Source organism: Hemitrygon akajei, chromosome 29, assembly GCF_048418815.1.
Source record: "Hemitrygon akajei chromosome 29, sHemAka1.3, whole genome shotgun sequence".
Taxonomy (NCBI): domain Eukaryota; kingdom Metazoa; phylum Chordata; class Chondrichthyes; order Myliobatiformes; family Dasyatidae; genus Hemitrygon; species Hemitrygon akajei.
The window spans coordinates 8,222,594-8,243,366 of NC_133152.1; the positions used below are offsets into that span (position 1 = coordinate 8,222,594).

The 20,773-nt window shown below is 40.2% G+C and overlaps 2 protein-coding genes across 5 annotated transcripts in view; one reads left to right on the forward strand and one right to left on the reverse strand.

The window, feature by feature from the left end:
* mtor (mechanistic target of rapamycin kinase) overlaps positions 1 to 4,909 on the reverse strand; it is a 319,886-nt gene extending 314,977 nt beyond the window's left edge. For all 3 annotated transcript variants that reach the window (XM_073031667.1, XM_073031668.1, XM_073031666.1), the window contains exon 1: positions 4,807 to 4,909. The gene's annotated coding sequence lies outside the window, so the exon portion shown is untranslated. The remainder of the gene's footprint in view (positions 1 to 4,806) is intronic.
* Positions 4,910 to 5,097: 188 nt separating this feature from the next.
* Positions 5,098 to 9,944, forward strand: ubiad1 (UbiA prenyltransferase domain containing 1). 2 transcript variants are annotated; one of them, XM_073031671.1, is made up of 3 exons: positions 5,098 to 5,710; positions 9,149 to 9,237; positions 9,714 to 9,944. In XM_073031671.1, the coding sequence occupies exons 1-3, from the start codon at positions 5,215 to 5,217 to the stop codon at positions 9,717 to 9,719; spliced, it is 591 nt and encodes a 196-aa protein (XP_072887772.1). In that variant the 5' UTR covers positions 5,098 to 5,214; the 3' UTR covers positions 9,720 to 9,944. The 2 variants fall into 2 exon arrangements, with proteins under 2 accessions (XP_072887772.1, XP_072887771.1); XM_073031670.1 differs by having other exon boundaries at positions 5,099 to 5,710; positions 9,149 to 9,942.
* The last annotated feature ends 10,829 nt before the right edge of the window (positions 9,945 to 20,773 follow it).

Sequence of the window (20,773 nt, forward strand, 5' to 3'; positions counted from 1 at the left end):
AAATGACCAGGAGGAAAATGCAGATGGGTGGGTTAGTAAATTTACAGATGATACCACAATCGGTGGAGTTGTGCATGGTGTAGAAGACTGGCAAATAATATGGTGCCATATAGATCAGTTGTAGATCTATTGGGCACAGAAAAGGCAGATGAATGTGAGGATTGCACCTTGGTAGGGCAATGCAAGGCGACAGTACACCGTTACAGACAAGATGCTTAACAATATTGCTGAGCAGAGAGATCTTGGCGTCCAAGTTCACAGCTCCATGAAAGTGGCTACACAGGTCAACAGAGTGGTTAAAAAGGCTTATGGAATGCTTGGCTCTTACTGAGGCACTGAGGTTATGTTGCAACTTTACAAAACTCTGGTGAGGCCACATCTGGAATATTGCATATAGTTCTGGTCGCCCCAATATAAGAAGGATGTTGAAGCTTTTGATGGGGTGTAGAAGAGGTTTGCTAAGATGCTGCCTGGTTTGGAGGGCATGTGCTATCACAAGAGACTGGACAAACTTTGTTTTCTTTGGAGCAGCAGAGGCTGACTGAAGATCTGACAGAGGTTTATAAGATTATGAGAGGCACAGACAGAGTAGACAGGGAGTATCTTTTTCTCAGGGTTAAAATGTCTAATACCAGTGGTCATGCTTTGAAGGTGAGACAGGGGGTAGGTTCTAGGGGGATGCAAGAGACAAGATTTTACTGAGAGAGTTGTTGATGTCTGGAATGTGCTGCCTGGTATGGTGGTAGAGGTAAATACATCCATTTTTAAGAGATGTTTAGGTAGGCACATGAATATGAGGAAGATGGAAGGATATGGAAGGATTAGATTTCAGGTTACTTTTTAGCTGGTATGGCACAAGATTGTGGGCCAAAGGACCAGTTCCTCTGCTGTACTGTTCTATGATAAAATATGCTAAAGGCAGCATGGTTATCATAAGGAAAAAGCTTGTCTATCAAATCCATTGGGATTCTTTGAGAAAGTAACAGCAGGACCAGACATGGGAGAGCCAGAAGATTTTCTTTTTTTTTCCCAATTTTCAGAAAGCCTCTGACAAGGTGCTACACATGAAGCTGCTCAACAAGAGCCCATAGTGTCACAAGAAAGATTCTAGCATAGCCAGAAGATAGGCCGGGAATAAAGGGTGACGAGTGGTGCTCCACAGGGGTCAATGTTAGAACTGCATCTTTTCACGTTATACGTGAATGATGGGAATGATGGCCAGGTTTGTGGGCAGTACAAAGATAGGTAGAGGAGTAGGTGGTGTTGAGGAAACAGGGAGGCTGCAGATGGACTTGGACAGATTTGGAGTATGCAGAGAGAGTGGCATATGTAATACAGTGTAGGGAAGTGTATGGTTATCCACTTTGGTAGAAGGAATAAAAGCGCAGATTTCTAAATGGGAACAAAATCAGAAATCAGAGGTGTAAAGGGACTTGGGAGTCCTCATGCAGGATTCCCTGAAGGTTAACTGCAGGTTGAGTTGATAGTAAGGAAGATTCATTTCGAGAGGACTAGAATATAAAAGCAAGGATGTAATGCGGAGGCTTTACAAGGCATCAGTCAGATGGCACTTTGAGTATTGTGAGCAGTTTTGGGCCCCTTATCTAAGAAAGAATATGCTGGCAATGGAAATGGTCCACAGGAGCTTTGCAGGAATGAAAAGGTTAACATATAAGGAGCATTTGATGGGCCTTAGTTAACTGGAATTTAGAAGAACAAGGAGGGATCTCTGAACTCTATTGAATACTGAATTGTTTAGATAGAGCGGATGTGAAGAGGATATTTCCTATGATGGGGGAAATCTAGGACCAGAACACACAATCTCAGAATAGAAGGATGTCCTTTTAGAACAGAGATAAGGAGAAATTTATTTAGTCTAAGTATGGTGAATCCGTGGAACTCTTTGCCATAGACAGCTGTGGGGGCCAAGTCAGTGTGTATATTTAAAGCAGATGTTGATTGGACTTCTGGTCAAGATGGCACCTGCATACAACACTCCTTCGGTTGACACTTTCTGGATAAATCATGAAACCATATATTTCACTTCTTTTATGTCTTTTATGTTTATTTTTCCATCTTGAATGTGATTCGGGAACTGTTGAAACTTGTGGTTTTCAGTTTGGAGATCGTTTGGGCGTTTCAGCGCTGTGCAGTCGCCAACAGGATTCAGGGAGGCAGAGGCAGCATGCGGAAACCTCACGGCAAGAAGGGGCGAGCCCATGTTTGACTACATTTTGCTGATTAAAGCTTCCATTGTTCACCGATTGAAGGGATGAGGGAGGTTGAAACATAGAGGTGAATGCGGAAGGTGAACGCTGACTGCCTGCCTTTTTATTACTATTCTGAGCTGTATCTCAGTTAATCAAAAAAGAAACTTGGGGGACAACTTTTTTTCCATGTAGAGGGTGGTGAATATATGGAATGAACTGCCAGAGGAAGTGATTGAGACAGGTACAATATAATCATGTACTTATCCTCTTTGATAAGTACATAGAGAGGTGGAGCTTAGAGGGAGAAAGGCCAAATGCACAAAATTGGGACTAGATGGCTGGGCACCCCGATCAGCATGGATTGACTGGGCCAAAAGGCCTGCATCCCTGCTAAATTGCTCCAGGACTCTAACAGAAAAGGTGGAAATACTCACTAAATCCAGTAGTATCTGTTAAGAGATTAAAGCTGACTGTTGTTACAGGTGGATGAACAGTTTCAGCACCAAGAGGAAAGGCAAATGATCAGAATTTCTTGAACTGAATAAAGTGAATAATGAGCCCAAGGAATGCAACACGTCTTGATGGAAGATGACCTGCTGTTTCTCAGCTTACAATGGGTTTTACTGAAATAGTATAGAGGCCAAACATGGAGCAAATAGAATGGGAACAGAATGAACAAATCTCCAAATCTCAGCCTTTCAGGTTAAATTGAAATGCTTTGCCAAGAAGGGCGGCACAGTAGCCTAGCAGTCAGTGCAATCATTTTACAGTTCCAGTGATCACCCATCAGCATTTGCTTCCTACTGCAAAGAGTCTGTACATACTCCCGATAATCGTCTGGATTTCCTCCGGGTGCTCTGGTTTTCAGTTAGCGTTAGTATGTCGTGGACACCAGAAGCATGGCAACACTTGCAGGCTGGTCCCACAATCAAGATGTGGCAAATAAAATAAGTTCTTTAAATTACAAACAAGGGAAAATCTGCAGATGCTAAAAATCCGAGCAACAGACACAAAATGCTGGAGGAACTCATCAGGTCAGGTGGCATCTAGGAAAACAGTACTGTACAGTCAACCTTTTGAGCAAAAACCCTTCGGCAGTACTGGAGAAAAAATGCTGAGGAGTAGATTTAAAAGGTGGGGGGAAAGGAAGGGAGAAACACAATGTAATAGGTGAAAGAGACTGAAGGCTATAGAAGAAAAGGGGGGAGGAACATGCGAGGGAGGTGATGGGTGGGCAAGGAGATAAGGTGAGAGAGAGAGAGAAGGGGATGGGGAATGGTGAAGGTGGGGGGCATCACTGGAAGTTTGAGAAATCGATGTTCATGCCATCAGGTCGGAGGCTACGCTCCATCTGCCAGAAAAAGCGGGATCTCCCGGTAGTCACCTATTTTAATTTCACTTCCCATTCTGATGTCTTTACTGTCATGCTGAGGCCACACTTAGGTTGGAGAAACGACACCTTGTATTCCGTTTGGGTAGCCTCCAACCTGATGGCATGAACATCAACTTCTCGGACTTCTGGTAATGTGCCTCCCCCCACTTCACCACTCCCCATTCCCTTTTCCCTCTCTCACCTTATCTCCTTGCCCGCCTATCCTGGTGCTCCACTGCTCTTTCCCTTCTTCCATGGCCTTCTGTCTCTTTCACCAATTTCCTTCCAGCTCTTTACTTCATCCCTCCCCCTTCAGGTTTCACCTATCACCTTGTGTTTCTCTCGCCCCTCCCCTGTCATTTTAATCTACTCCTCAGTTTTTTTTTCCCACTCCTGCCAAAGGGTTTCGGACTGAAACGTCGGCTGTACTCTTTTCCATAGATGCTGCCTGACCTACTGAGTTCCTCCAGCATTTTCTGCATCTCTTCAATTTGAAAGACAAGTAGTTCAATTGCTGGGTCAACTGTAACAATTGGTTGGCTCCCTGGAAGGTGGGAAGGAATTAAGTTAAAAAAAATGTTTAGCTCTTCTGATTGCATAGAAAAGTATATGGGAGTGATGGAAGGAAATAACAGATGTGAGTCAGGAAGTTACAGGAATGAACACTTTATAACACTGAATGGGGAGGGAAAGATGTATCTGGTGGTAGAGGCACACTGTACATAGAGAAAACTGAAAAGGATAACCGGTTGAAGGTGAAGGCTGGTGGGCTGGAAAGTGAGGGCAAAAGCAATTCTATCCTCATTCTCGGGGAGGGGCTGTGGTGGGTAGAGGAAATCGGAGATGATAAAAGGTTGAGATGTCTCGCAGCTCTAATAGACGGTAAGACACAGTTAACAGATTCATATTTCATACTGAATGGAAAGTATAGTCATTAGGACAAACACGGTAGGGAGAGAGACTAGGAGAGTGAAATGGAGTCTACACAAAAAGGAATGTGGATGGAGATGAACTCAAAGTTATGTACGGTAACTGTGTAAATTCTGAATACATTTTTTTTCTTTAGAATGCGTTTCTTGCCAGTAACTAGTTGCACTGGGATGAATTATAATGAATTATTAATCTCCAATTATATTAAACTCTGCAAGATGAATCAGAATTTAAATATTTTCACCTAATCATCAGTTAAGTGACAGAAATTGTGCATTTATCATTAATACTTACTCTCCTATCGTTTTCTAACAACCAGGCAGCGAAATCCTCACTTCAAAACATTGATTTGCTGCACCACTTCCCAAAAGCCGCCATGTTGAAAGTAAGAAAAATGACGCGCCGGCCCTGCCTACCTTGAATGGCACTTGGCTCATCCAATCACAGGATTACTTTCATATTGCCGTTGTTTGGACGCAGAGAAATAAACCACTCCTGAGACGAAGAAGGTTGCGCATGCGCTCGGCGCCAGGGGGAATTCCACTGAGCGGGCTCCCTGAGACATTGCCTCTGTCCCCGGTTGCCGATGGTATGCGCATGCGTGTGTGGCGTGTCACGGTTGTGACCTTTGAGTGATGGTGCCGCGTTACCAGGTGAAGCTCGGTGCGTGGTTCTCGGCAGTCGGAGCACGGCGAACCACGAATGAGGATGAAGCAGAATGGAGCGGTCAGTGCTATCGATGAGGACGCCGATTTCAGAGGCTCGGGCATACCCACTGAGGCGCCGCTGGGTCGGAGACACAAGTGTGCAGCCTATGTTCTGGCGCTGCGGCCCTGGAGCTTCAGCGCCTCGCTCACTCCCGTGGCTCTCGGCACGGCTCTGGCCTACAAAACCCTGGGCGAGTTGGACCTAGCCATCTGCCTGCTGGCCGCCCTGGCCGTGCTGGCGGTGCACGGCGCCGGCAACCTGGTGAACACCTACTATGACTTCAGTCGTGGCATCGATCACAAGAAGAGCGATGATCGCACGCTGGTGGATCGAATCCTGGAGCCGCAGGATGTGGTGCGGTTCGGAGCCTTTCTCTACACCCTGGGCTGCCTCTGTGCCACCTCCCTTTATTTCTTGAGCAAGCTCAAACTAGAACACCTGGCGCTTATCTTCTTCGGGGGTCTGTCTAGTTCGTTTCTGTACACTGGAGGTATGTAAGAGAATTTGCGGAGTTATTCATTCCAGATTCTAATTCTACTGATGCCAGAAATCCGAAATAAATGCAGAAAAAGCTGGGTAATTAAGCACGTCAGGCAGTATGGGGAAACCCTTTTATCAGAATCTATAACTGTTTCTTTGGAAAACCGAGCAGTGCCACGGGAAAGTGAAACTTAACGCTTCAGGTCCAGGGCGTTTCCTCATAGCAGAAGGGTGTTCTGATGAACGGTATTCCACCTGAAACTTAACAGTTTTCTTTACGTGGACTGAGCTTTTCAGCATTTTCTGTTTTTATTTTACTTTAAGTGCTTCCTAGTTTCAGTGGCAATTATTCATATTTTACTTTAAACCGTTTTATTACTTCCATTGGCCACCTAAAGCATTCCAGACCTTCAGAATCAACATCAGTTTATTCGAAAATAAAACAAGAACCCTGAAATGAAAGCAGGAAAGTACTGGTGAGGAAAACGGTTTTTAAATTTAATTTTATTTCATAAGAATTAGATTTGATACTACTTACTAACTTAAGCAGTTATAGAGAAGCTGAACTAATTTTGCAGTTACTAAATGACCGTATACCTGACACAAATTAGAAAGGCATCACCTTTTATTTGGTCGTTTTTAAACCTCAAAGCTCCACTAAGCCCTTACAGAGAAATGCCGGTAATCTGGCATATGATTGCTTGGAAATCCGGGTTGATGTCTGGCTCTCTCTTTAGCCTACATTGTAAGCAGGTGTTAAGCATATCAGCTGGTTTTGAGGCTGGATGCAGTGTCCATTCTGTGGGCTGGCAGCATGGCTACAGCCTGAGTTCAGTTGGAACACAGTTTTGCAGCTGGAGTAGGGTCTGTATCACTTTTGTACAAGCTACTCTTTCAAAGCTGCTATGGTGACTGGAAGGCTTGTACTACTTACTGCGTGACACGTGGGGGAGAAAAGTGAAATAAAAATTTTTTAGTATTATAGAAATAACATTCCCAAAATCTAGGGAAGATGTTGCCCCAGTAACTGCCAAAGCCCCAAGAATGCCATATTTTTCAGGTTTTATTGTAATTAATCTTAATTTTTTAATACATTATGGTCTTGGTACTGTACAGAACTGGTAGTGTCTCTTCCTCCGCTCTAGAGACCCGAATTCAAACAAGGAAATCAGCAGATGCTGAAAATCCAAGCAGCACACGCAGAATGCTGGAAGAACTCAGCGGGCCAGGCAGCGTTCATGGAAAATAGTAAGCAGTCGATGTTCTGGGCCAAGACCCTTCATCAGGGCTCTCCAGTCTGATGAAAGATCCTGGCCAAAATGTTGACTATTCCAGATAATCATCTTGAATGTTACAATGAAGATGAAGATTTGTAGAATACAATCATAGACAGCATTGTAACAAGGCATTGTTAGCTACGCTAGGTAGCTGCACTGACTTTGTTCATTTACAGTAAATAACTTTTAGGAACTAATATACAGTTTTATAGTACTGTAGTAGTATTGATAGCATTCTAATTTATAATGAATTTTATTTAAATATATAATTTGTTACTCAGGCAGTAATTTCTTTTGTCATACCTTAACTATTTATGTGAAACTTCAGTTAATTGAGACAGCCACTTAATTGGGCCAAAATGTACTGGTCCTGATGTGTCCCAATTAACTGGAATCCACTGTATGTTATTGGCTCAAGTAAACTTTGACAGCCCTAGAAAGTAATTGAATAATTGGGAGAGCTAAGCCAATTTTGGGGTTAGAAATGAGTAGCGTTTAAAACAAAATCTGGATGCATATAAAGTGTAGTAACATTAAGATGGTGATTAGTGGCTACATTTTTAGACAAGTGTAGTCCCATAGCGTTGTGATAACGGTGGACGTCGTTGATCCTAATGTAAATAAATATGAGAACGTTCTTGATCATTGTGCACTCTTGATCCATATAACCTCATAAATCAATTAGATGCTTTTTTGGTCACTCCCACTTATTGTAGCATACAACATTCCTTGGACATACAAAGGAACATTAATATTACTAAAAGCGATGAGCCCAAATCCAAAAAGTCCTGGCGAAGGGTCTCGGCCCGAAACATCGACAGTGTTTCTTCCTATAGATGCTGCCTGGCCTGCTGCGTTCCACCAGCATTTTGTGTGTGTTCCTTCTACTGGATGTAGATTGGCATTTTAATGGCTCTTAAGACAAAATAAGAATCCAGCTGCTATTAATAAACTTTCTACAGACATTTACAGTGTTTACTCTGTACTGACATTGCAAACATTACTCACTGGCATACAGAAACCACTTGCTAAGGGTTCATGAGTTAATTTGTCATTTTGAAATATAACACAGTATGTAATAGGATACTTAGTTGAAGGAATCTACTGACAACCCAGTAGAGTTGTCAAGTGAGGTGGAGGACCTGGGTATCCATAACATGTTTATGGATTTTTCTTTCCTTAAGGATATCGCACCCCCCCCCCCCTTGCATTGCTTACTATATTTCTTTGTATGCACTTCTGTTTATGCACACTCCTGTGAGTACAGTCCCTCTTCCTCTTTTTTTTATTCCCCATTTTTCATGCAAGTTGAACTGTGGCACGTCGATCTGTTGGGTAAACAGCAGTTTTTGTTGATTTGCAGATCATGGTCTCTCTTTAGATGCTTTGCTATTGCTTGGTGGGCGCTGGTGCTTTTTTTGCTGATATGGGTTGGGAGGTGGTTGATGCTGTTTGCACAGGGGAGGGGGGCTTTGGGGTTCTAACATTTTTCTGTTCATTCTTGGGATTCTGTTGTCGATGTCTGCAAAGACTAAGTCTTCCACATTGTGTACTGTATACATTCTCTGATCATAAAACCAGTGAAGTGAATATTAGATATCTTGAGTATGACAGCTGCTCTTTCCCTATGGTTTTGATTGCATACTTCATTTGCTTGCTATTTGCAGCAGCTCTTGTATCTGGGGTAAAGGTGCAGCAGTGTCGTTGAGGGTTATTGCTCAGCTAAGATGAGCAGGTTAACATTCTTGGGCATTTAGTTACTGAGAAAATTTCAGGGAAGAGGAAATGAGTTTGAGTGCCTCATCAGCTATGGGAGAGAGTAGTTAAAACTGAAGACAAAGAAAGACATCTCAAACACTAGTGTGGAAAGGCTTGTCATTAGAATAGATACAAGAAAAATGAAAAACAAAATGGGGAAAATGGAATGGAATCCTTGCATAAGCAGGTAGAGTGTATGGAAGGCTTGTGAGTTTGGTATAATTTCCCTTGTCAAAGGTGTAAGTCCTGAATCCTATAACTGTTTTGGAAGAATGCTTAGTGCTCTTACTGTGTACTGTAATATTTAAGTCAGTTAAATGGTCAATAAAGCCAGCAGTTTGATCTTTAAATGCTCATACTGATGTGTTACTTGTTTCATTTGAAATGTACTAATTCTTTTTTTCCCTCTATAGGTATTGGATTTAAATACTTCGCTCTGGGTGATATCATCATTCTGATCACCTTTGGACCACTAGCTGTGATGTTTGCCTACGCTGTTCAAGTGGGTTACTTGGCCATTTCACCACTACTTTATGCAATTCCTTTAGCGCTTAATACAGAAGCAATCTTGCACAGTAACAATACCAGAGACATGGAGTCCGATAAGCAAGCAGGGATAGTTACCTTTGCCATTATTATTGGACCAACATTATCTTATATAGTGTTTAACATGCTGATATTTATACCCTATGTAATATTTTGTATTTTAGCAACTCATTATACAATCAGCCTCACGCTGCCACTTTTGACTGTGCCTTTGGCATTTTCACTTGAGCGGCAGTTTCGAAGCCAAAATTATGCCAAAATTCCCCAGATGACTGCAAAGTTGAATCTTTTGCTGGGATTATTCTATGTATTTGGTATTTTGTTGTCTCCACCTGGAACCTTGCCAAACTAAAACACATGGACATATATCTGATGGCGGTAGTGGAGCATCTGTTTCATGTTTTTTTAATCTACGCTCTTTCTATCTCCTAGAAATAAATGAAAAATTGGGAATGAATTCTCAATAAAGCGGATTAGAACAATGATTTTGGCATCGGAAAAATAAAGTGGCTTAGTTTTGTTTAAATTTTAACAGCAGGTACAGTTACTTGTAAAGAGCAAACACGAGGAAATCTGCAGATGCTGGAAATTCAAACAACAACAGACACAAAATGCTGGTGGAACACAGCAGGCCAGGCAGCTTCGATAGCGAGAAGCACTGTCGACGTTTCGGGCCGAGTCCTGACGAAGGGTCTCGGCCCGAAACGTCGACAGCGCTTCTGCCTATCAATGCTGCCTGGCCTGCTGTGTTCCACCAGCATTTTGTGTGTGTTGTCAGTTACTTGTAAAGTGATGTTAGCAGTATGGTTGTATTTCAATTTGATACACTAATGGTTCTTAATAAAAAAAAAATTTGCCTAATCTTTTGTACGGAAACTAAGCAAAACTTGCTTCAATCTGTGAAAAGAATGCCGAATGCAATATCCAATTTCCAAATCTAAGCCTTTAAAAGACATTTGTAACTTGAGAATGTCTTTTATTCCCAAGACATTAAGGGGGGAAAACCAAAATTTTCCATTTTTGCTTTCATATTGATACCATTATCTATTGGTCCCTTCATAAATGCCAGCATGCTCAAATGGTACAAATTACACAATTAGTGTCTAGCAGAGCTAGAATGTGAATGTGTCGAATTTGTCTAAACATGCATATAAAATGGGAGCTAGGAGATAATTTTAAATAAGTAATCTCCAATTTAGTGTGATCTGAATTCCTTGATTGCAATTGTATTCCAGTGTTAGATTTTATGATAAATTGTGGAGCCTGATTAACAAGGATCATTGACCATTTTATTTTAAGCTGAAGGCTTTATTTAATTTTGACGATGTGCTACGTAAACTCATATTATCAAAGTAGCTGGATTTGGAGAATAAATGTTCTGAAAGGGTGCAATATTTAATAATTTGCAATTGTATAGTTTTTTTGTTCATTATACACCATTGGTTGTTCAATTTGGTTAATAAATCAACTCTGGCAACAGTTCAGTCATTCTCCTATGGTGTTTTCTGCCACTGTTTAAATAGTGGATGACTCACACTAGCTTTTGAAGTAAAACTATGAATCAAACTTGTTAAAAGTCCCACAACATAAGTAACTTTTCTCTCATCAGCCAACTTAAAAATTCCAGTAATTATGAATACCTCAGCTTTCCAAGGAAATCCACATAGTTAGAGCTAATGGTTTTCAGTAACTCTTCTTTTATTTTGGAATTCCATTCCTGCCCAGCCCATTTTCTTGTCTTCGTCATTATTTAGAAAACCTACAGCACGATACAGGCCCTTCGGCCCACGATGCCATGCAAAACATGTACTTTAGAAATTGTGTAGGGTTACCCATAGCCCTCTATTTTTCTAAGCTCCATGTAGCTATCCAAGAGTCTCTTAAAAGACCTATTGTATCCACCTCCACGACCGTTGCTGGCAGCCCATTTGCACGTACTCACCACTCCCTGTGTTTTTTCTTTTAAAAAAATCTTGCCCCTGATACCTTCTCTTTACCTACTTCCAAGCACTTAAAAATGTGCCCTCTCATGTCGGCCATTTCAGCCCTGGGAAAAAGCCTCTGACTATCCACATGATTAATGCCTCTCATCATCTTGTACACCTCTATTAGGTTACCTTTCATCCTCTGTCGCTCCAAGGAGAAAAGGCCAAGGTCACTCAACCTGTTTTCATAAGGCATGCTCCCCGATCCAGGCAACACCTTCTCTGCACCCTTTCTATAGTTTCCACATCCTTCCTATAGTGAGGTGACCAGAACTGAGTACAGTACTCCAGGTGGGGTCTGACCAGGGTCCTATATAGCTGTACATCTCTCTTTAAATGATTTTTGAGTGATTTCCAAAATTATTTCCATGGGAACCTCTATAAATTAATATCATTTCAACAAGAAACTGAATTTTCATTGAGAGATTGGAATTATGGGTTCAGAAATTGTGGCAATGTTGTTTATTTCAGCACTTTCTGAAAATGTCTTAATGACCATTTTCTGTCATTTAATGGTATTCTGGAAATTCACACAGGTGCTTCATGGCTGAAGTTGTGCTCTTGCCTCTGACAAAAAACGGTCATCAGACCCACATCATACCCATGCAGTGCCCCATCTCCAAGTGAAGTTTGTCTCATTTGTGCTGGGAATGACTGTATTCAAGGTAACTGGGTCAAACTGAATTGGAACCACATGAATAAAATGCTGGAGAAATTCAGCAAGTTAGGCAGCATTTATGGGAGAGAATAAACAGTCGATGTTGCGGGCTGAGACTCGTCATTGGGTTCCTCCAGTATTTTGTGTGTTGCTCATGATTTCCAGCATCTGCAAAATCTATTTATGGAATCACTAACAAACAAAAGAAATCTGCAGATGCTGAAAGTCCAACACACAAAATCCTAGAAGAACTCAGCAGGCCAGACAACTGCTGAAGGGTCTTGGCACGAAATGTCATTTGTACTCTTCCATGGATCCTGCCTGCTTTCCTCCACCATTTTGTGTGTGTGTTGTGTGGAATCACCAAGGCAAATCCCATACTGCTGTCCCATTTTCACTCTAACACTCTGACTCTTTGATATTCTGAGGTACATAGTCATCTGATAGCAAGTTCCGTGGTCACTTTTAAATTTCGGCCTTTGACCCACATCCTTTACCTGGCCCCAGTCATACCTAAAGCTGTGGGTCTTTACATTATGGAATGCATGTTAGCAAATATTTGGCCACCAGTACCTGAAATTATCCTTAATGAGCGGGCGTAACCACACACTAACTGGCTATCATTTTTACCTGGTATTATGACATTCAAAAGGGAACTAGGTTTTTTTCATCCACAAACCTTTTGAATTAAAGGCATTTACCAACAATAAGTTATAAAAATAATTCAAATTAACTTTTATATTCCTTTTGTATTCAGAAATTATCTGTACCAAATTTTCTTCAAAGGGTATGCTTGGGTTCCTTTAGAAATCACACTGTCAGAACTGTAATATTTCAATAGAGGAAAATTTATTTTGATATGTAGCACTTAACAAATTGTACTCCCACGTGATGTAAACACATACACAAAAATATCATCTTTACTCACAATTTTCTCTTAGTGTGCATGCCAAGCTTTTTATTCATCAACCATGTCTATATTTAAATATAGGTCAGACTGGGACACGATAGCAGTTCCTTCTCTGAAAGTAATTTTCCAGTGACAAAGTTAGCATGAAATCGTACACAGTACGTCAATGCTGAACACTTTACATTATCCCAGCATTACTGTCTAATTATTACCCCAGTCTTGATTAGTTTACATTGTTCAAACACCTTGCAGGACAGGCAGGATCTCTTTTGAAACAAAAGGATCCCCAATTTGAAGTGTTAGGGTATTATTAAGGAAGTGTATTTCCAACAAATGTTATTTGTTTTCTTTAAATCTCCAATTTTTTTTTTGATTCATGGAATATTTCTCCTGTTCAATGCCTCATTAGATAGTGAAGTGATTAGATCAAGGTCTTTAGATGTGTATCCCTTGGTAGAGTAGGCCACATGACTGAGGGGGATGTTGCCTTCTATGTGCTAAGATAAAAATGTCTCTAATTTAGGCCTGTAGCTGTCTAGTTTTAGGTAATCAATTTTCAAGTAGAGATTTGTGCTCAACCAGGCCCCGCTGTCAATTGTCTTTTAAAGCACGTGCAGATTATGCAATTTTGGCTGGCTTTGTAGAAATTCTTGTTTCATTTTGTTTACAGTAGCTTATTGAGACATGACATGCCATTGGATGAAGTAGAATGTGAATAATTTGTAGTTTTAATACTGTTATAATAAAAAATTTAAGAGCCGGCAGTTAAGAATTTCTAATATTGAAAGGTACCTGATCTTGATAGAGCTTATGAATTTGAAAAATATTTGAAGGATTCTCAATTTAACAATTTTTAACAGACAAGTTGCAAATATGGATGCCAATCCAATACCCATTTGTAGAGGCACAAATCATGCAAGGATATCAGTTAATGTAAATATAAATAAACTTCTGTGGATTGTGGGAGAAACGCATTAATATTATAAAGAATACAAAGATAAGAGAATATAATGCAACATTTATTTTAGGGGGTCAGAATTTCAAATCGTATATTGGGGGAGGTGCGTTAAGATTTTAAACTTTAAATTCAAGGCATTTGTAGACACCCAATGAATATAGGTGTCATGAAATGAACTGATTTAAATATACTTGTATGATGTGAGATTCACTTTCAGTAGTGAAATTACAGGGCATGCATGCCAAAAATTGATAAGACCATAATATATTGGAGCAGAAGTAGGCCATTTGGCCCATCGAGTCTGCTCCACCATTCAGTCATGGGCTGATCCACTTAATCCCGTCATCCCCCCCCCCCCCCCCCCCCACCTTCTCCCCATACCCCTTGATGCCCTGGCTAATCATGAACCTATCGATCTATCTGTGCCTTAAGTGCACTCAATGACTTGGCCTCCACAGTTGCTTGTAGCAACAAATTCCACAGATTTACCACCCAGTGACTAAAGACTGATGACTATCTAAATTTTTTCTTAAATTCATTTTATGGTGTATTACCCTAATGATGTATTTTTTTTTAAATCAAGTGTGGGGTTTCCAGGGCAGCCTTGTCAGTTTCTCTATGTAATGTCCTGTACAGTTTTCAATCTGCACAACCTTAGTTCTTTTGCAAGAATTTGCAACTGTCTGCATAAAGAGCATAAACAATGTTTTAGTTCTGCTGGAAAAATGAACGCTGTGTCTGGAGAAATAGTCTCCTATGGAATTGAGGGTGTATGAACCTGGGCAAGATCAGCACCTACAAAAAATATCTGTGCGGAACCTGCAGAATGGTCTTGTATTTTTTTGCAACTTAGGTTCAATGGTCCAAATTGCCACTTTTTATGCTGGTTCTCAGCAATTACCTGTTAATTTCCTGTAGCTTATCCTCTCCCATCAACTCCACTGTGATTTTCCTGCCACATTAGCAAAGGGTACTTTCTAACAGCCAATTAACCTACCAACCAGTACGCCTTGGTAATGTGAGAGAAAAGTGGAGTACCCAGGCGACACCATGAGGTTATAAGGAGAATGTGCAAGCTCCACACTGCATCAAAACCAGGTCACTAACACTACTTACTGTGGTACTGTCCTCCACTGTGTCTCTGAAAACTAATACTACATGAGTTTGCTCCATGAATTTCTTCACTTTGGAAGAAACATACAAAGTTGGAAGTTCCCTGTGGGCTTAGGAGAAAGTAGGTGAAGCTTTCTTTAAGTATGGATTTGGAAAGCTTCCTTAATATGGCAGTAAGAAGTTACCAGAGATCAGCTGCAGAAGCTCGGAATGATCCTGAGGCTGGGAAGCTGAGAGTGACTAGGGCCTGGTCTTCAGGAGTAAATGCACACCTGACACAGATGGGAACCTTGGAGTACATGGATCTAATTAAATACAAAAATTGCACATTGATATTGTCCTCTTGGGTTCCAGGCAAATCAGATCAATAAATAAGGAAGGAATTGTTTTTCAGGGTTGGGTTTAGGAAGTACAGAATTCCATTGGAAAGGTATATTGGACTATTACACCATTGTTGGTATCATTTGGTGCAGTTTTTAGAATTTTTTTTAGATAGTTGGGCATCAAATTTTCCTATAAGAACAATAATGGAAATCTGTATAACAATACATTGTGAAGTTAGGCCTATTTTCAACTACAAACTACCACGTTTATCAGTTTTGTAGAGGTATTTTATGGCCAGTGTGATGAGTTGCATTTACCCAGATATGGAGATTTAATAAATCTTTTCTGAAGTACCAGAACTAATTTTAATTGGAAGAAAGTGCTGAAGCAACTTAATTTTATTTCTGCTGAACTTGAATATCAACAAAAATATTTTTATTATACTTACACTTTTTCCCTATCCCCATTTACTACCAAAATTTGGCTGGATATATTGCTATATTATACATGTTTGTTTAGTACATAGATAACTAGAATCATTGTTCTTTGGTAGAAATCCATTGAATTTATACTTTTTTATACAAAGCAAATTTTATATTAACTATAGCATGGTTTTGTATGTTTAAAACAACAATGAGCTTTGTTTATGGTTCTCTATTAATACATGTATGATGGAACAAATGTATGTACAGCAATTTTGTATAGGGTTTTCATAATATCAGCAAAGTTGTATATTTATAGTAAATCTTTGATTATTTATTCTAATAAATTTTCTCTTGGATTTACTCTTCCTTGTTTCAAAGGATTGTTTTTTTTATTTGCTTCGTTACCATCTCAAAGCGCCTTCAGAACTTATCTGTCTCAGAACATGATCTGATGGACTATTTCTCTATTCCAGACTAGAGAAAGCCTGAGTATTCACTTTTGTTCAAAACATTAATTTCTTTTTAATTTGCATATGGGATCCTCAGAATCTGGGAAGAACAAATACTATGTGCATTATTTCATACATGATATATTTTTTGGGGGCTCGGCATATTTTATGGGATGGATTGTAAATTGACCAGTTTAATCTTGGGTACAACATGGGTGTGTTCTGCAAGAATATTTAATAGTCTGCTCAAACTGATTACTTTCCGCATTTTAATGAGTTATCAAGAATGATCTCGTCAAAGTTGCATGATGCAATTGTCGCTCTTTATTCATAGAAATATATTTCCATGAATTTATCTGAATCATACTTCCATATGTATATCTTGGGGAATGTCAGTATACTCACAAAGATTATTACTTTCTACCCCTTCTAATTTTATTTTAAAAAACTGTACTTGACTCTAAATAGCTATGTGAGTAAATATCAGTAAATGTTAAGTCTTTGAGCAACAAAATCAGGAAGGTCCCAGAGTCTATCTCAAACCTGTAATGAATTATCTGAACTCTGGAGTGAAAGTAGGGCACCATAACAATTTGTCTTCATACTCTGGAAAGAAGACTTGACTTCTGAATCAGAGTCACAAGATGTTGCAAAATCTGAACAAAGAAACAAATTGGTGGGGAAACTTAGCAGATGTGTCACTACCTGTTGAGGAAAAGAGATGTTGGCTGTTTCATCCAGGGCCCTGCACTAACTTGCGCAGGTCTCAGCTTAGAAGTGCCAGCTATCTCTTTACCTCCATAAAAGCTGCTTTATCTCTTCCCTTTACACCACTCCCATTCCTCAACTTCCACCTAACCCTTAAGTTCACTTGGTCCATTTCTGACACCACTGAGTTGGTAGTGGTGGTGTGTGCTGCATTGCAAGGTGCAAGGAAGAAATTGCTGAGCTTCTGATTCAGTGTCACTAGTGTGTTCGCTGACATTGTTTGCAGTGTGTAATTTACACTGGACAAATCATTCCACCAAATCATTTGCAGCTGGGTGGTATGGTGCAGATGTAATATGTCTTAATTCCATTCATTTTCAGGAATGACAAACTTTTTCTGCCACAAGCTGATCCATTGTCACATACAGTCGGCCCTCCTTATCCGTGGGGATTGGTTCCCGGACCCCCCCCCCCCCCCCGCGGATTCCAAAAATCTCGGATGCTCAAGTCCCTTATTTAACCTGTCTTAGTGCGGTGCACTTTAGGACCTGGCGCAGCTCTGAATTCGCAATGCTTCTGTTCACAAAAATAATCACAATCACAACTGAAAATAAATAAGGTGGAAGTAATCGGAAGGGATCAGAAAGAAGTGAAACACCATTGATCATTGGAAAAGCGTTAGGCTACAGTCGGTCAACAATCGGAACAATTTTAATGGAGCATGTGAAAGGCCCTGCCCCGATGAAGGCTACAATTATTACTAAGCAACGCAGTGGTTTAATTATTGAAATACACATGTTTCTTAAGTGTTTTATATGCATAGAAAGGTAAAATATATACTATATACTAAGAAGAACGTTTTACTGACGCTAAATAATACCGGATATACCTGTTCTGACTTCATATCTGACTTAAAAGACGGACTCAGGAACAGAACTCATTCGTAACCTGGGGACTGCGTGTACTTTAAAATCATCTCTAGATTACTTATAATACCTAATACAATGTAAATGCTATGTAAGTAGTTGTTATACTGTATTGTTTAGGGAATAATGACAAGAAAAAATAGTCTGAACATGTTCAAACAAGTGCTGGAGAGAGAACTAACAGGTTTTCCTGATCCGTGGTTGGTTGAATCTGCGTATGCGGAACCCACGGATAAGAAGGGCTGACTGTACTAATTGTTCTAGAAGAGGTTTCTCAAGTCATCAACAGTGTGTGAGGCTGAGTGGAGGCTATTGGGGATGCTCCTAACCACTGTAGCTGCGTCCACTACTTCCAAAAAAAAATTGTGCCCCTGAATGGTCCGGCAAAATCCAGATGAATCCTCTACCAGAGCAATGCAGGCCATTCCAGGGACGGAGAGGCACTGCTCTTGGCACATTGACTTGTTGGCATCCCACATGGTGCCTGATAAGCTGCTCGATCTGCTGATCTATCCCAGGTATCAAACCAATGCTTTCATTTTTAACCAATCCTAAATGACTGGCATGTTCCTCCTCCAACACTTTAGCTCTCAGCCTGGATGGTATAATAACCCTCAATCCCCACTTTAAGCAACCCCTATCAAGAGCAAGTTCATCCTGGCACTGGTAAAATTGGAGTTTCTGCTACACATTCCAGCCATTTTTGTAGCCACGTAGACCTGAGACAGCACGTGGGTTTTTTTCTGCTTTCCTTCTGGATCATCTCTGCTGTAATAGGGAGACTTTTGACTTGCATTGGGGAGTATACTTCAAGAGGACTGTCTTTCAGTAAATTTTTCTGGTGTTTCTTTCCCAAAGGCAAATGGGATAATCCAGCAGCATTTCCAAGATTAGATATTGTCTTGTAATTGTGTCCTCCAAGAAACAGAGCCTGTCTCTGCATTTGTGCAGCCATTAGTGGAACACCCTTCTGTGGATTGGAAATGGACACTAGTGGTTGATGATCAGTAACAAGAGTAAACTCTCTCCGTGGTTAAACATTTTACTCCTGTGACCAGACTCAATGCCTCTCTGTCAATCTGTGCATAATTTTTCCCTACAGCGGTAAGGGAATGTGATGCAAAGGCTACAGGACGTTAATTTGTGTCACTTATAACCTGTGACATGTCTATCAGGTAAGATTACTTGGACAACGTGTGAGTATGGCGTCTGACATCATCATGTCCTTTTCCTTTTTGAAAGCCACCACACCCTGCTTTTTGTGGTTCAGATGAGTGGAGCATGTAGAAACCTGTTCCTAGTAGCTGACAAATCCTAAAAGAGACCACAACTGTGATGCATCCTTTGCCTTGGGGCATCCACCACTCCTTGAATTTTCCTAGCATACTTGAGTAATTTTGTGCATCAGTGGTTGACCACAAATGTGCTGCTTGTGGTAGAGCTCACTGGAGGATCAGCTATTCTGGACTGGGGTTGTGCAACAAACCGGAATTGATTAAAGAGCTTAAGGCAAAGAAATCCTTAGGAGACAGTGATCATAATCCGATAGAATTCTCCCTGCAATTTGAGAAGAAGCTGAAATCAGATGTATCAGTATTACAATGGAGTAAAGGGAATTACAGAGGCATCAGAGAGCAGCTGGCCAAAATTGATTGGAAGGGAACACTGGTAGGGATGATAATGTGATGCAGCAATGGCTGGAGTTGCTGTGAGCAATTTTGATAGTGCAGGATAGACAAATTCGAGAGAAAAAGTATTCTAAAGGAAGGATGATGCAACTGTGGTTGACAAGTCAATATAAAAGCCAAAGAGAAGGTATAAAATAGAGCAAAAATTAGTTGAAAGTTAGAGGATTGGGAAGCTTTTAAAAACCAACAGAAGGCAACGAGAACAGTCGTAAAGAAGGTAAAGATGGAATATGAAGGTAAGCTAGTCAATAAAGAGGATATCAAAAGTTTTTTCATTACACAAAGTGTAAAAGAGAGGTGAGGGGGGACATTCGACTGCTGGGGAGATCATATTGGGGACAAGGAAATGGCAGACAAACTGATTAAGTATTTTGTATCAGTCTTGTGGAAGACACTAGCAGTATGCCAGAAGTTCGAAAGTGTCAGGGGACAGAAGTAGGTGTTACTAGGGAGAAGGTTTTTGAGAACCTGAAAGGTCTGAAGATAGAAAAGTCACTTGGACCAGATGGTGTGCACCCCAGTGTTCTGAAGGAGGTGGCTGAAGAGTGGGGGCATTGGTAATGATCTTTCAAGAATAAGTGATTCAGCCATGACTCCAGAAGGCTGAAAAATTGTAAATATCATTCCACTCTTTAAGAAGGGAGAGAGGTAGAACAAAGGAAATTACAGGCTAGTTAGCCTGATTTTTTTTTTGTAATTTATTTTTTTATTGAAGTTCATCAAACAAACATTTCCATAAGATGTATTTCAGACATTGTACATATATATCATATATATCACAAAATCTCAAAGTATTTATCTCGGGTATACACTTATAGAAAAGAGTGGAAAGAAAAAACAAGCAAAAGGAAAGAATTATGTACAAGTAGGGAGTGATCTCTTTTTTTTTTACAACAGATTCATTGATTTGTGAGAATAAAATCAGGCCTATGAGGCATTATGTAGTTAAACCATTTTTCCCAGTATGAATCAAATTGTTCCAGCTTATGATTAACAGATGCTGTTATCTATTTTGTAAATGTCCATTGTAATTTCCATCCATGTATTTAAAGTTGGGCTGTCCTGTGATAACCATTTCCTAGTAAGAGTCTTTATACCAGCCACCAACAGTATATTCATTAAATATTTATCTCTTTTCGATCATTCTTGAGGTATATATCCAAAATATATGGTCTTACTCTCTAAGGGTATTTCACATTTAAAGATGTCTTGTAGGGCATTGTGTATCCCCCTCCAATAGTTTTTGATAACAGGGCAGTCCCAAAAAATATGATAATGATTTGCATTTTGATTTCCACAATTTCTCCAGCAAACAGGGAGGTTACTATCATAATGGGATTTCTGAGAG